Source organism: Coenobita brevimanus, chromosome 54, assembly GCF_032717465.1.
Source record: "Coenobita brevimanus isolate Jiangsu-jjx chromosome 54, ASM3271746v2, whole genome shotgun sequence".
In the NCBI taxonomy this organism is placed as follows: Eukaryota; Metazoa; Arthropoda; class Malacostraca; order Decapoda; family Coenobitidae; genus Coenobita; species Coenobita brevimanus.
Genome location: NC_137007.1, coordinates 26,493,751 through 26,508,944, shown reverse-complemented (window position 1 = coordinate 26,508,944; position 15,194 = coordinate 26,493,751). Strand labels below are relative to the sequence as shown.

General features: G+C 43.6%; 1 protein-coding gene and 1 non-coding gene across 3 annotated transcripts in view; both read left to right on the top strand.

Annotated features, from left to right (window-relative positions):
* TrpRS (Tryptophanyl-tRNA synthetase) overlaps window positions 1–15,194 on the top strand; it is a 413,379-nt gene that overhangs the window by 161,179 nt on the left and 237,006 nt on the right. The window contains exon 5 of one of the 2 annotated variants that reach the window (XM_080273390.1): window positions 376–483. The exons of the other annotated variant lie outside the window; for it this stretch is intronic. Coding sequence (XP_080129516.1) covers window positions 376–483 — 108 coding nt within the window. The remainder of the gene's footprint in view (window positions 1–375; window positions 484–15,194) is intronic. 2 annotated transcript variants of the gene reach the window in all.
* Window positions 14,457–14,575, top strand: LOC145401124 (5S ribosomal RNA). Its single transcript, XR_013897540.1, has one exon. It is a non-coding gene; the product is annotated as a 5S ribosomal RNA (ribosomal RNA).

The window sequence follows — 15,194 nt, the reverse complement described above, 5'->3', positions numbered from 1 at the left end:
GATTGCTCATGTAATGCCACTCAGGGATGAGTGAGGCTGGTCACTCTCATCTTAAATGTCAGGACCAACTGCCTAGCCCCGGGCTCCTACGCTTCTCATGGTGCAATGTAGGATTGGATAATGGATGGATGGATGGATCTCCTTGATTTTGATAAAAGTGAATTCTGGTCTATTGAAGTCCATTATATCAAGGTTTTACTGCAGAGCCAAGGCCTAATGAGAGAATACAGACCACGGCCTGATATGGACCGTCCAGATAATCGAGGGATTGCTTCAAAATTAAGGGGAAGATGTACCATGGTGTTCCATAATTAAATTTTTAAATTTTCTTTTTATGTGTCCTATTATCTAAATAGCTTTGCAATATTATTTCAGGATCCTTAATCTAGTGGAGGCTGGCAAAACATTCTTCCTGTATACGGGTAGAGGACCATCTTCTGAAGCCATGCATGTGGGTCATCTCATACCCTTCATCATGACAAAGTAAGCCCTACCTCAACACAGTACTGATGTCACATGTAGGTTGCTGCGGATATTTTACTTCACATTCGTTTTGTAATCTATCTTACTGAAATGAATAGTAGGTCATTCCTTCCTTAATGTTGTTCCATGTAATATTGTAATTAAGTTGCTACCTACCAAGTATTTTTTATGTAAAGTTGCTTATGGTTTAATTCTTATTTTTTTTTATTTTTTTATTTTTTTACCACCCCAGTCATGAACAGGAGTACTGTACTGAACTGTATGTTTAATACATCTTAGATTTAAGTGAAACTAGCAATACAAGTATAATAGTATTTTATGGTAGAGTTTAGCAAATGAAATTTCATTTCCAGCACATAGTATTCTCTTGTGTTTGGATGGAAATTATGGTTCAAGTGACATGCCACTGTGTATGAGAGCTTGACAATTAACAACCAAAGTAACTGGAGTAGGCTGTAGCACCAGTTGATAAGGTTGGCATTCCCAAGTGCGATGGGAATGCTGGTGATAGGGAGAGCTGGAGCTCCTGCTTTGCCAGCCATCAGAATATCTTGACCATCCCCCTTTGATCACCTTTCAGTGTGACACTAACTTGGAGAGTAAACTAACATACTCTCTCAAAAACTTTTCTTTATCTCATGCACTACTCTCACAGACGCTCTCTTCTAACCATCTCATGCACTACTCTCACGGACACTTTTCTCTAAGTATTTCATGCACTGCTCTCACAAACACTTTTCTCTGTCTTATGCATAATTCACAAACACTTTTATCTGTCTCATGCACTACTCTACATGCGCTTTACATTTCACTCAACGTACCCCACTATGCCACAGGTTGATGTCAGCAAGAGCATATGGCAAGAGAAATTTGTCTCCGCCACTTAGTGGTGGACCTATTGAGGGGAGGCGTGACACAAGCTCTGCCAATGTAGTTTTGGGTACCAGGATGGGATGAGCCTCAGATATGTGCTCAAGGGCACAGGGCATTGTGATTCTCAGGCTGCTGCTTCTACCCAACAGAGAGGGGCCTGATCCCCAGGAGGCTACCATTTCAATGTGTGCATAATAGTAAAGTAGTCCCCCCACCACCACCACCACCACTTTGGTGCTAACATCTACCGTCCATATTGAATACACATTAGGGCTGTCTCACACAGGACTGGTATATTGATATTAGCAGGGGTATTTTTACGACATGTCAGGGGGTCTTCTGGTTGATCAGTAAAGTCTGCTTTTATGGAATTCAGATCCTTAAATTGTCTTGGCCCCAGCCAGGATTCAAACCTGGGTCCATTAGAATTGCAGGCCACCTCTCTACCAATTTAGCCACTGCCTTCCCCAGAGAGCTGTGTCAGTGCATGCGTGGTGGATGTCCACGTAGCTGTTCTAGTAGGATGACCTGAGGCCACTACCACAGCCATTGGGCATGGGCGGTGGGCTGTGGGTCCCAATTTCCATGCTTGGACTTGGAACTGTGCAGATAGGCAGGGCCTGTTGTGTGTCTGTCCTCTTTGTTTAATTTTACTGAATGACAGAAACAGTGAGAAAAGCACAAGCCTGAGGAAACTAAATCACCCAAGGGGATCAGAGTGACATCTTGGAATGTGGGTAGTTCGAAGGGTAGAGCGGGGGAAGTAGCTGAGGCAATGAGTAGGAGGTGGGTGGATGTTGAATGTGTACAGGAGATTAGGTATAGGGGAGGACAGCCAGGATGACTGCCAGGAGGGATTGTTAGTATAAGATATTTTGGCAGGGAAGGTCAGATGGATATGGTGGTGTGGGTGTGCTGGTTAAGGAAAAATGGGTGGAATATTTCATGAATGTAATAAAGCTGAATGAAGGCGTTATAGTAGTGAACATTTTGTTTGGTAGGTTGACAGTTTCATTTATACCAGCATATGCTCCACAGCCTGGCTTGAATGATGTAGAAAAAGATAGATTCAGGGGCATCTTGATACAGGTAAGTAGTGGTATGGGGGATGATGAGATTGTAGGCTTGGGAGGGGACTTAAATGGTCACGTGAGTGAAGCTGCCCAAGGATATGGAGTACATGGGGGATGCGCATTTGGTACAAGGAATGTGGAAAGGGAAAGGATACTCAAGATTGGGAAAGCAATGAACATCATTCTGTGCAGCATGCATTTTAGGAAGAGAAGAGCAGGTTGATTACATATGAGTCTGGGAGAAATACTAGCCAGGAAGACACTTTCCTGGTCAGGAAGGCTGATAGGAGGTTGATGAGGGATGTTAAAGTTACAGGGAGTGAAGAGTGTGTGCAACAACACAGATTATTGATATGTGATGTGGTGCTTAAGAAGCAGATGGCGAAGAAGAGGACCTTTGCTCCCAGGAGGAAAATATGGAATCTGAAAAAACAAGCAGTAAGGGATACCTTCTGTTGTGGGATGAATAAAGTGCTGGCTGAACAGAGAGCTGTCGACAGAAATATTAGTGAACACTAAGTGCTTTCTCCTACATGTTACTGATTCAGTGTGTGGGTGGACAGGGGGTCCCCCAAGACATAAGTAACATGGTGGTGGGGTGATGGTGTAGAGCTGCAGTTAAGGAGAAAAGAAGGCTGTTCCAGGAATGGAAAAAGGATGGTAACAAAGAGGAATACTTGGCTGCTAAACGTAGGGCTAAAAAAGAGGTATGCGGGGCAAAATCTGTGTCTATGGGACTTTTACTGGATAACCTAAGTAGTGTTGAAAGGAAGAATATGATATTCAAGGTGGCAAATCAGATGAAAAGGGAAAACAGGGATATTATAGGTGAGCAATGTGTGAATAATGATAAAGGAAAGATAGTGGTGAACAGTGAAGATATTTAAGACACCTGAAGAGAGCTTTATTACCAGTTGCTGAATGACGAGTTTGATTTGAACAAGAAAGGTTTGGAGTCTGCAGATCTAGTGTTTGGTCCTTGGCCTTTGATTGATGCTGCTACTGTGAGCGGGGCAATAGGCAGGATGCAGCTGGGAAAGGCAGCAGGTGTCTTTCCGGGTTGACTGCTGAAATGATGAAGACCTCAGGAGATATAGGAGTGGGATTATGTATTGATTTGATAAATACTATTGTAAATGACTGTGTTGTCCCAGATGACTTGCTGAAGAGTGTGATTGTAAATGTGTACAAGGGGGTCCTGGAAAGAGGAAACTGTAGAGGGATAATAGTTTTGGACCAGATAATGAAGGTAATGGAGAGAGTTCAAGAAGGTATGGTTGGAGAAAGAGTGAATATTGGTGCGATGCAGTTTGGGTTTATGCCAAGCAAAAAGACCACTGATGCCATTTTCATTGTTCGACAGCTTCAGGAAAAATGTATAGGAAATGTGGACTTTTTTTGAGAAGGCCTTTAACAGAGCCCTTAGGGAGGTAGTAAAGTGGGAAATGAGAAAGCCTGGGATTGAGGAGTGGCTGGTTACAGTGGTTATGACTTTGTTTGTGGATGCTCACACCCAGGTGAGAATGAATGGAGGTTTGAGTGATGAGTTTTCCTTGAATGTTGGTGTGCATCAAGGATCAGTATTGAGCCACTTGTTTATCATGGTGCTGGAAGCCCTCTCACATGACTTCAGAAATGGCCTCCTGTTGGAGGTGTTGTATGCTGGCAATGTGGTGTTGATTGCAGAGAAGGAAAGAGAGGCAGGGGAAAGATTTAGGAAGTGGAGAGATCGTATGGGACACAAGAACTTAAAAGTAAATACAGATAACAAAATTGATGATTTCTAGGACAGGTGGTGGTGCTGTCAAAGAGGAGGGAGAGTGGCCATATGCAACTTGCCACTATGGCATGGGAATTCCATCTTGTGCAGTGTCTGTAATACGTGGGTGCGTAAGAGATGTAGTGGTATTAGGTGCAGACTGTGAGATAATGCTGATTTCATGTCTGTGGTGTGTCATTGAGAACAGGTGAAGATTGTCAGGCATGAAACGGTTGAACTTGCTGGTGCAAATTCAGTTCTTTCTCTCCTGACAATCTTCACCGGTTCTCATTGACGGGGGTTTCAAGAATACTCCCCCAGTATCCCTGCTTGTTGTATGAGCCGTCTAAAAGGGTTGGTGGTGAATTAGTGCCCCACCCCATAAACAAAAGTAATTAAACAAGTGAACAAAGTGCCTCGGACCAGGACAGACCATACGTCGACGACCAGGGAACGGAGAAAGGACATTCTAAGGATGGGAACATGCAATGTGAGAGGAGTGAATGATGAAGTAAAAGAGAGATTATTCAAGTGCTTGAGGATGCAAGACTGGATGTATGTGGGCTGACAGAAACTAAGTGGAAAGGTGAAAGGTGAGTGAATGGGAATATGGTTTAGGTATATGTGCAGGAGTTAATGAGAATGAGAGGGCAGGAGAGGGAGTATGTCTGATGATAAGCAAGAAGTGGAAGGGGAATATAAGTGAGTATGGAACAGTGGGTGCAAGGATTGTATGGGTGCAGATGAAAGTAGGTATACAAGCTTGGGGGATTGTATGTGCGTATGCACCAACGGAGGACCGAGTGGCAAGAGTGAAAGATGAGTTTCGGGCGAGTATAGAAGCATGTATGGATAAGTTTGAGAGGAGCAAGAGAGTGTTTTTGATTGGAGACATGAATGGCAAAGTTGGGAATGTATGAGTAGGGCAGAACTAGTTGCAGCAATAAAGATCAAGATGGGAAAGGCCCCAGGAATTGATGCAGTGTGTGGTGAAATGCTGAAGCATGGGGGTGAGATTGTTGTGGAGCGGATATGGCAGTTGTGTAGATTGGCTTGGGAAGAGGGAAGGGATCCAGAGGACTGGAAGTCAGGTATAGTTGTTCCTTTATGCAAAGGAAAAAGGAAGAGAGAAGTCTATGGTAACCATAGGGGTATTTGCCATCTTATTGTGATTGGAAAAATATGTGGTAGAATATATACTTATTGATAGGGTTAGGCATATGACAGAGGAGCTAGTTGGAGAAGAACAAGGGGGATTTAGGAAGGGAAAAGGGTGTGTAGATGAGATATTTTTTCTAAGATGTTTAGTGGAGAAGTATCTAGAGAAGGGAAAGAAAGTGTATGCTGCCTTCATGGACTTGGAAAAAGCATATGACAGACTAGATAGGCAAGGTATGTGGAAGGTATTAAGAATATATGGAGTGGATGGGAAATTATTGAATGCTGTGAAGAGTATGTACGTTTGGAGCTAGGGCTATGGTGCGAATGGATGATGAGCTGAGTGAGTTCTTTGATCTCAGTGTGGGACTGAAACAGGGTTGTGTGATGTCTCCATGGGTGTTTAATATATACGTGGATGGGGTTGTAAAGGAGGTGCAAGGTAGGGCATCGGATGTGGGGGTGGCTCTAATGAATGAGGTTGAGGTGTGGAAGATTCTGGTGTTGCTGTTTGCAGATGATACAGTATTGTTGAGTGAAGATGAATGAGAGTTGCAAGGTTTGGTGAATGAATTTGATACAATGTGTAAGAGGAGGAATCTGAAAGTTAATGTAAACAAGAGTAAAGTTATGGTGTTTGAGGGGAATGAAGTCACAGAATGCACAGTGAGGTTGGATGGTGAGGGTATGGAGAATGTGAGTGCATTTAAGTACTTGGGTAGTGTGATGAGTAAGGATGAAAGGATACAGCAGGGAAGGAAGGTTGTTGGTTCACTGAAAATGGTGATGAGAAATAGGGAGGTGAGTATGGAAGTTAAGCAGTGACTTGATGATAGTATTGTGATCCCTACCCTGATGTATGGAAGCGAGGCGTGGACCTTGCTAGACGTGAACAAGTCAAGAGTGAGAGCAGTGGAAATGAGTCACCTGAGAGGAGCACGTGGAGTGAGGGGGTGGATGTGGATGTGATTGAGAAAATCAGGAGAAATACACTGAGGTGGTTTGGACATGGGGAGAGACTGGAGAATAAAAGACTGACTGAGAGGATGTATGTAGGTGAAGTGGAGGGAGGGAGAGGGAGGGGGAGACTGAGGATGAGGTGTATGGATGGAGTTGATAGGTATATGAGGGAGGGGGGAGTGAGTTAGGGGGAGGGCAGTCAAATGGTGGGTGACAGAGCGACTTGGAGGCGTTTTGTCTGTGGCCACCCTTTGCGGGATTAGGGCATCTGGCTATTGATAGGTAGATAGATGTTATGCCCTCGAGGTGTGGCTGGAGCTAGCACTGTGGCTGGACTGAGGAGTGGTTGGAAGAAATGCACGGAGCTTTTTGTACATCGATGATGTCAGTGAAATGCCCATCGGTCTCACCTGCTACTGGTGAGAAGAAGAAGAGGGAGGCAATTACTCGTGAGATGAAGCTCAAGGTAATTGCCCAGCATGAAGGCGGCAGCCCGGAGGGTCCTCTTCTTTTCGGCCATAAGTCATTTAGGCCGTAATGTCCCAACTGGCAAATGGCTGAATCGTCTAACGGCCTAAACAACATAACATATCATAATCCATTTGGATGTTACGGCCTAAATGACTTATGGCCAAAATGACCAGGACAGAGCCCATAATGACCATCACATGTGAACTTGGACTTTCACATTCAACGATCTCAGTACAGTATTCAATAAATTACATGAAGTATGCAACACTTTATTATCAAATAGGCTTTGTGTTAATGGTTTTGCCCAACTGTAGGCTAATGTAAATATTCTAAGCACATTTAAGGTAGGCTTGGTTAGGCTATGATGTTTGGTTGGTTAGGTGTATATTATGCATATTTTTACAATAAATTCCACTTATGATCAGTTTCTTGGAACCTAACACAATTGTAAGTAGGGGACCACCTTTATATACAGCTGCAGCAAATTGACTTAGGACCTTCCTCCACAAGGTAATAAAAAACACAGAAATCATACTATATCACAATGTTTGTTCATGAAATGCCATTCATTAATATGAAATCACGTTTCCCCTGTTTTTTAGGACCAGTTCGATGCATTTTGGCATGGCATCACTTAGATCTCTAAAGTAATCTAAGGACATTTCTTTGCACCAAACATTTGTCAGTTCAGTCTTTAGGTTTTCCAGATTGGGTGTCTTCTCTGCCATGATTTTCTTCATTTTTGCCCAGCAGTTTTCTGTCAGATTTATATCCGGACTGTTGCCAGGCCAGTTGAGGACCTCAATCCAATTATCGTGAAGCCATTTTGTCACCTTTCTTGACTTGTGACATGAAGCTGAATGGAGCATGAAAAGTCGCACCCACGAATAGCAAAAAAATTTAACAAATGATCTTTCAGAACTTGAATGTAGCGGCCACCATTCATCATCAAGTTCTTAGGAAAAAAGTTGAGGCCTCTCCTTCCCATTTCACCTGAACACCCCCATACCATTACTGATTGTGGGTGCTTAACAGTTGGCACCATGTAAGCAGGGTCACATCGAATATGGGAGGCAGGGCGATGAACCTTGGCAGAACGCACCTGGAACACTTGAAATGTGCTTTCATCGGAAAACATAACTTTTCTCCATTCATCCGATGTCTAGTGTGCATACTTCCTGGCAAAATGAATGCGCTGCTTCTTCATGCAGTCAGTGAGAAGCAGTTTCTTGGCTGCGGTGCGGCTTGGCAAACCCAGCTACTTCTGCAAGCAGTGTTGGATAATTCGAATTTGAGATGTCCTGTAATGGCTGAGGATGCATTCTCTTCAGTTCTGCTGTTGTCAGTCGAGGATTCTTGATTACGTCCCTCTTCAGAAGCGTATCTGTACCTCTGGAAGTTGTCCACTCCTTTCCACCACCATGCTTGTGCTCTGGTACGACATAGGTGGCAGGCCGCACACTGCAGCAAGAATCTTCATGATGGTCGATTTTGCGTGTCCAGTACGTTCACATATCGTGTAGATAGGGACATTATCCTGCCTCCATGCAATGATACGGACCCTCTCATCCCTTGAGCAGTACTATTCAGGCATGACAACTCTACTCTAGGAAAATAACAGGGCACACTGTAATGCATATGAAAAAAGAGGGAGGTGCAGGCTCGGAACGACAGGAACATATGCTCCCACTCTCGCGTTTGGGCAAGCACTGACATGCTGAGTGTTTCACCACCTCCTGCCAACACCAGAGGAGTTGCCAGTTACTTCTTGCCCCCAAAATTCACTTGGTAGAGGTGGAAACACAAAGCAGACAGACAACTCTCCCATAGGAATTCTGTGTGTAGGTCCTAACTCAGTTTGCAGTGGGTATACATACATATACTGTATATGTATATAGGTAGATGGATAAAGATATAGATATCATCATCATCTAAGCCTGTCTTGCCGCATGAGGAGCATAGGAGCCCTGTGCAAGGCAAGGTCGTCCTGACATGTAAGATGAGAGTGACCAGCCCCTCTCATCCCTGAGTGGCATTGTGTGAGCAATAAACCCCAACCACCCCTTGGAAACTTGCAGAGGCTCAGTCCGATTGGAGTGCCCTCATTACCTACCAAACCACTGAGTGCCATAATTTGGTTATATAGTTACCACCTAGGGTAGTAAATGGTTTCCTGGTACACAGGAAACCATTTGGATTGCCACTTAGTGTAGAGTCACCCATAGACAGAGGGAAGAGGAAAGATATATACAATATATATATATATATATATATATGTCAGGACTCCATATTATAAATACAAATCATAATAGATAAATAGATAGATTGACAGAGCTCCAGGCAAGCCTGGGAAAGGGAAATGATCTTGCAAGTTAACTTGCAAGCTCATTTCTCTTTCCCACCGCTGCCACCAAATGTGGTTCTCGATTTGTGTAGTAGGAATTAAAGATGAATACAGGGAGTTTATCTTGGTTTATTATCTTCAGAGAAAATCTAAGTTGAGCAGGGTATGTCTTACAGAGACTTAATATACTAAGTAAGTCTAGTTGGACCCTTCTTCTTGTTCACTCTCTCCACTACCTGTCGGTTCTAATGCTAGCCTCCTTCTGTGCTCTGCTTCCTAAAGTATGGTGTAGCAGGGGTCGTGTCATGTGTGTTATACTGTGTTTGGAAAGTTCTAGAAACCTGTGTGTGTGTATGTATGTATGTGAGTGTATGGTCACTAGGCTTTGTTCGTATGCTATCTCGCTGACACATTACCTATATCATCCCCTGACTTGCTACTTCCTGTGTATTGTCAACATTTCTTCAGTTAACTTGCAAGATCATTTCCCTTTCCCAGGCTTGCCTGGAGCTCTGTCTGTCTATCTGTGTATCTATTATTATTTGTAATTATATGGAGTCCTGACACACACACACACATATATATATATATATATATATATATATATATATATATATATATAAAATGAGTGAGTGTATATATATATATATATATATATATATATATATAAATAAATTGTGTGTGTGTGTATATATATATATAAAATGTGTGTGTATATATATATATAAAATGTGTGTGTGTATATATATATATATATATATATATATATATATATATTAATTTTTTCATTCATTTTCGATTTTAAAGGCTCCAACATGCTTGCATGTGTCGGCCTTGGTCACCTAATGGCGGCTTTCCATGCTGCATGATCCATTGCAGCCTCCCTGTTCAGTCCCTTAACCCTAAGGTCACACTTAATGACCTCGTCCCATGTCTTTCTTGGTCTACCCCTCGTAACCCCACCCCCAATATTAACACTTCTCACCTTCCTCACCCAATTATCATCCCCCATCCTCTCCACATGTCCAAACCATCTCAGTCTACCTCTCCTCATCACAACACCAATACACTCCAGTCCCATCCTACCTCTCAACACTTCCATCATAAACCCAGCCCCTCCAGGCCTTGGACGCAGGGACGCACTGCACATCCACCTAATCATTGTCATTTCTGTATGTCTGAGCCGGCGAATATCTTCCTCCTTTACTGCCCAGGTCTCACTACCATACAGCATTACACTCCTAACACATGCTGCATACAAAGACCCCTTAGCACGTAGGGAGAATCCTCTCAATGTCAGGAGAGGCAAGAGCTCCCTGAACTTCTTCCAACCACTTCTCACCCTAGCCCCAGAGCTAGCTCCAGCCCCACCTCCAGCACACAACATGTCTTCCAAATAACAAAACTCTTCCACACACTCAAGAGATTCACCAGCAAGTTCAATCCTTTCACGTCTAACAATCTCCACCTGCTCACCCCGACACACCATACACATAAAATTAGCATTATCTCTCAGTCTGCCTCTGATACCACTACATCTCTTATGCACCTATTTATCACACACACCACACAAGATGGAATTACTTCCCACACCCTTATGGCAAACTGCACATGGCCACTCTCCCTTGTTTTTGACCGTACCGCCACCAACCCTAGATATCATCACTTTTGTTTTTATCTGCATTTACCCTTAAATCCTTGTACCCCATACCATCTCTCCACTTCCTAAACCTTTACTCCGCCTCCCTTTCGTTCTCTGCAATCAACACCAAATCTTCAGCATACAACAACTCCCACGGAAATCCGTTTCCAAAGTCATGTGAAAGGGCTTCAAGTACCATGATAAACAACATGGTACTCAAGACTGACCACTGATGCACACCAACATTCACAGAAAACTCATCACTCAAATTTCCATTCACTCTTACCTGGGTGTGAGCACCCACATACATAGCCATAACCACCCTAATCAGCCACTCCTCCAAGCCAAGCTTTCTCATTGCCCACTTCACCACCTCTCTAGGGACTCTGTCAAAGGCCTTTTCCAAATCAACAAAAACAAAATACAGATCCCTTCTCCTACCAATATATTTTTCCTGAAGCTGACGAACAATGAATATAGCATCAGTGGTCCCCCTACCTGGCATAAACCCAAACTGCATCTCATCAATATTCACTCTTTCTCTAATCATACATTCTAAAACTCTCTCCATTACCTTCATTATCTGATCTAAAAGCTTTATACCTCTATAATTTCCCTCTTTCCAGGGCATCACCCTTCCCTTTATACACATTTACAGTTACACTCTTCAGCCAATCATCTGGGACAACACACTCATAAATAATCCTATTTATCAGGTCAGTGACTAAACCCACCCGTATATCGCCTGAGGCCTTCAATATTTCGGCAGTCAACCCAGACACACCTGCTGCCTTCCCCACTCTCATCCTGCCTATTGCCTCACTCACAGTAGCAGTATCAATCAAAGGCCAAGGGCCAGACACTGGATCTGCTGGCTCCAAACCTTCCCTGTCCCAGTCAAACTCCTCATTCAACAACCGGTTATAATGCTCTCTCCATGCATCTTTAATATCCTCACTGTACACCACTACCCTTCCTTCATCATTCTTCACACACTGCTCACCTATAATATCCTGCTTATCCCTCTTCACTTGACCTGCTACCCTAAATATCATATTTTTCCTTTCCCCATGATTTAGGTTATCAAGTAATAGTCTCTGTGACTCTGACTTTGCCGATGTGTACCTCTCTTCTAGCCCTACGCTTGGCAGCCAAATATTCCTCTTTGCTACCAGCCTTCTTCCACTCCCGGAAAAGCCTTCTTTTCTCCTTAACTGCAGCTTCTACACCCTCATCCCACCACCAAGTTACTTTATGTCTTGGTGGTCCTTTTGTCTAACCGCATGTTACATCAGTAACTCTCAAGAAATTGTTCTTGAGGGCTCTGTACTGTTCATTAACTCCTCTGTCTACAGCTCCCTGTTCAGCCACCACTCTCCTCAACTCGCTTTAGAAGGCATCCCTTACTACTTGGTTTTTCAGCTTCCCTATTTTCCTCCTAGGTACATAAGTCCTCTTTTTCATCACTTGTTCTTTAAGCACCATATCACAAATCAATAGTTTGTGCTGCTGCACACACTCCTCGCTTCCTGTCACTTTAACGTCCCTCATTAACCTCCTATCAGCCCTCCTAACCAGAAAATAATCTATCTGACTGCTATTTCCCCCAAACTCATACGTAATTAACCTACTGTCTCTTTTCCTAAAATATGTGTTGAACACAGTCATGTCCGTTGCCTCCCCAAACTCGAGTATCCTTTCCCCTTCTGCATTCCTTATAGCATACGCACATCCCCCATGCGCTCCTTCATAACCTTGTGCTGTTTCACCTACATGACCATTGAAGTCCCCTCCCAAAATCACTATCTCATCATCCCGCATACCACCCACTACACGTATTAAATCATCCCAAAATCTATCTTTCTCTGCTTCATCCAATCCTGCCTGTGGAGCATATGCCGATATAATCGCAACTATCTTTCTACCCAACAGAATTTTTACTACCAATATCCTATCACTTACTTTCAAAACATTCATAACATATTCCACCCTTTTCTCCGCAACCATCACACCAACACCTCCATATCCGTCTGTCCCCCCCTGCCAAAACAACTTATAGCAACAGTCCTTCCCAACAATCTTTTTGGCTGATCCACCCCTGTACCGGACTTCCTGCAAACACGCCACATCCACCCACCTCCTACTGAATGCCTCAACGACTTTCCCCGCTCTTCCCCTCAAACTTCCCACATTCCATGAACCCACCCTCATCCCCATGGGTGATTTACTGTCCTCAGGATTGCTTTGAAACTTATTTTGTTTTGTCATCTTCAGTATTAATAAAGGGGGGACAGACATAGCACAGGTCCCACTCACTGCACAGTCCCAGGTCCAAGGAATGGATCTGGGACCCCTAGCCCACCAGCTTACCAGTGGCTTTGGTAGTGGCCTTGGGGCACCCTGCCAGAACAGCTGCAGGGACACCCTCCAAGCGTGCCTTGGCACTGCAACTATCCCGCCATTATACACCCACTGATAGGGCAGCCTCCTGGGGCGCTACTCCCAGGTTCGGGCCCCTCTCTAGTGGGCGGAAGCGGCAGCCTGGGAACCGCAATGCCCTGTACCCTCTAGCACAGGCATTATATATATATATATATATATATATATAATGCAATGTGATTCATGAAAGATGTGGATTGAGGAAGTCTGTGGACACCAGAATTGAAGAGAGTGTACTAAGATTATGTGGTTATGAGGAGAGAATGGATAACAACAGTGTGGTGAACAAGGTTATATCTGAGTGAATTTGAAGGATGGAGGAGGTTAGGTAGGCCAAGGAGAATGTGGAGGGATATGGTGGATGATTGTGTGAGGAAGAGAGGTATGGAAGTTGGTGAGGATAGAGGACTGACAAGAGATTGAGCTGGCTGGATGAATGTTCTGAGAAGAAGTGCATGATCAGAGATTTGGCACCCCTTTTTAAAGTGACAGCGACTGGTTTGACTCTGTCAGATATGTTTATGTGAAGCTACAGAATGTGGTGAATGTTTTGGCATATCGGATAGATCCAGGATTCTGGGGGCTTGAATGATGAGTGAATGGAAGTGTGGCCCATTGGATTGGGCAGACTTGGGCTGTCTGGATGTTGCTACTCCTCACCCTGCCATTTGGTGGAAAGGAGGTCTGGATGATAAAGATGATGAATGATATACAGTATATGGTATATATATACAGTCAGTGCACACACAACATGTGATCCTAGTGTGCGAAACTCACATAACACGAAAGGCAAAATTTGAGGCCAAAAGATGGTCAAAACACGAAAATGATAGACATAGCGCAGGTGGAGGAAGCTGGCCTTTTTTTATTTGAAAACCGTACTATGCAGCGACGATAGAGATAATGCGGCCAGAGGCCCTAAATTGTGGTTCAGTCATAACATGGAAAAAAAAGGTCATAATACGGTGGGAACAGACATAATGCGGCCAGAGATAATCGTAGTGTGGGTTGCGTCAGCCAGTGACGTATGGCTGTCACGTGTCTGCTCAGGATGTTGTCATGGTCCACTGAGCATTCCTGCCCCAGTTGAGCCTACTCCACAAATATATATATATATATATATATATATATATATATATATATACAGTAACCTTTCAAATAACGTGAGGGTTAGGTTCCTGGAGAGGCGTTTGTTAAAAACGCGTTTTTTAAACATAATTTCCCATGAGAAACAATGGTAATATTGGGGGTTATGCCAACGGTCATGCCACGTTGAGTACACCGCTTCCCGTCCGATCAGCGAAGTTAAGCAACGTTGGGTCTGGTTAGTACTTGGATGGGTGACCGCCTGGGAACACCAGATGCTGTTGGCATCCCTACGAGTCAAGTGGGGTTGGTGGAGGATTAGTGCCCCTCCCTGTAAAACAATTAACTCTAAGCCTTTGGCCACCCCATTTGGGATACATGGCATCTGGCAATGAATGAATGAATGATGAATGTTCCTGGACTCTGGGAAAGTCTACCCGTTTGGGGACTTATGCTACTCTAAACTTAAAAAGAACAGTACATGTATTAATTTGAAAAATCCACGTAAAAAACAAAAACAGTGTATTTGGGGAGAAATAAACAACATTTGAGCCCCAGATGGGCTGAAGCATTATTTACTTCTCCCCAAATACATACTGTTTTCATTTTTTACGTGGATTTTCTTTCAATTCTGCTTCATTCACGGCATTGTGAAAGGTCCTCAACATTATTAATGCATTAGTAGGTCATTAAAACACTACAGTAAAAGCAACATTTTCATTACAGTAAGTTAAGAAGTCACTGCATGATGGTATTGTGATCCCTACCCTGACGTATGGAAGCGAGGCTTGGACCTTGCAAGAGGGGAACAAGTCAAGAGTGAGAGCAGTGGAAATAAGTTACTTGAGAGGAGCATGTGGAGTGACGTGGAGGGACAGGTTGACGAATGAAGAAGTGAAGGAACGC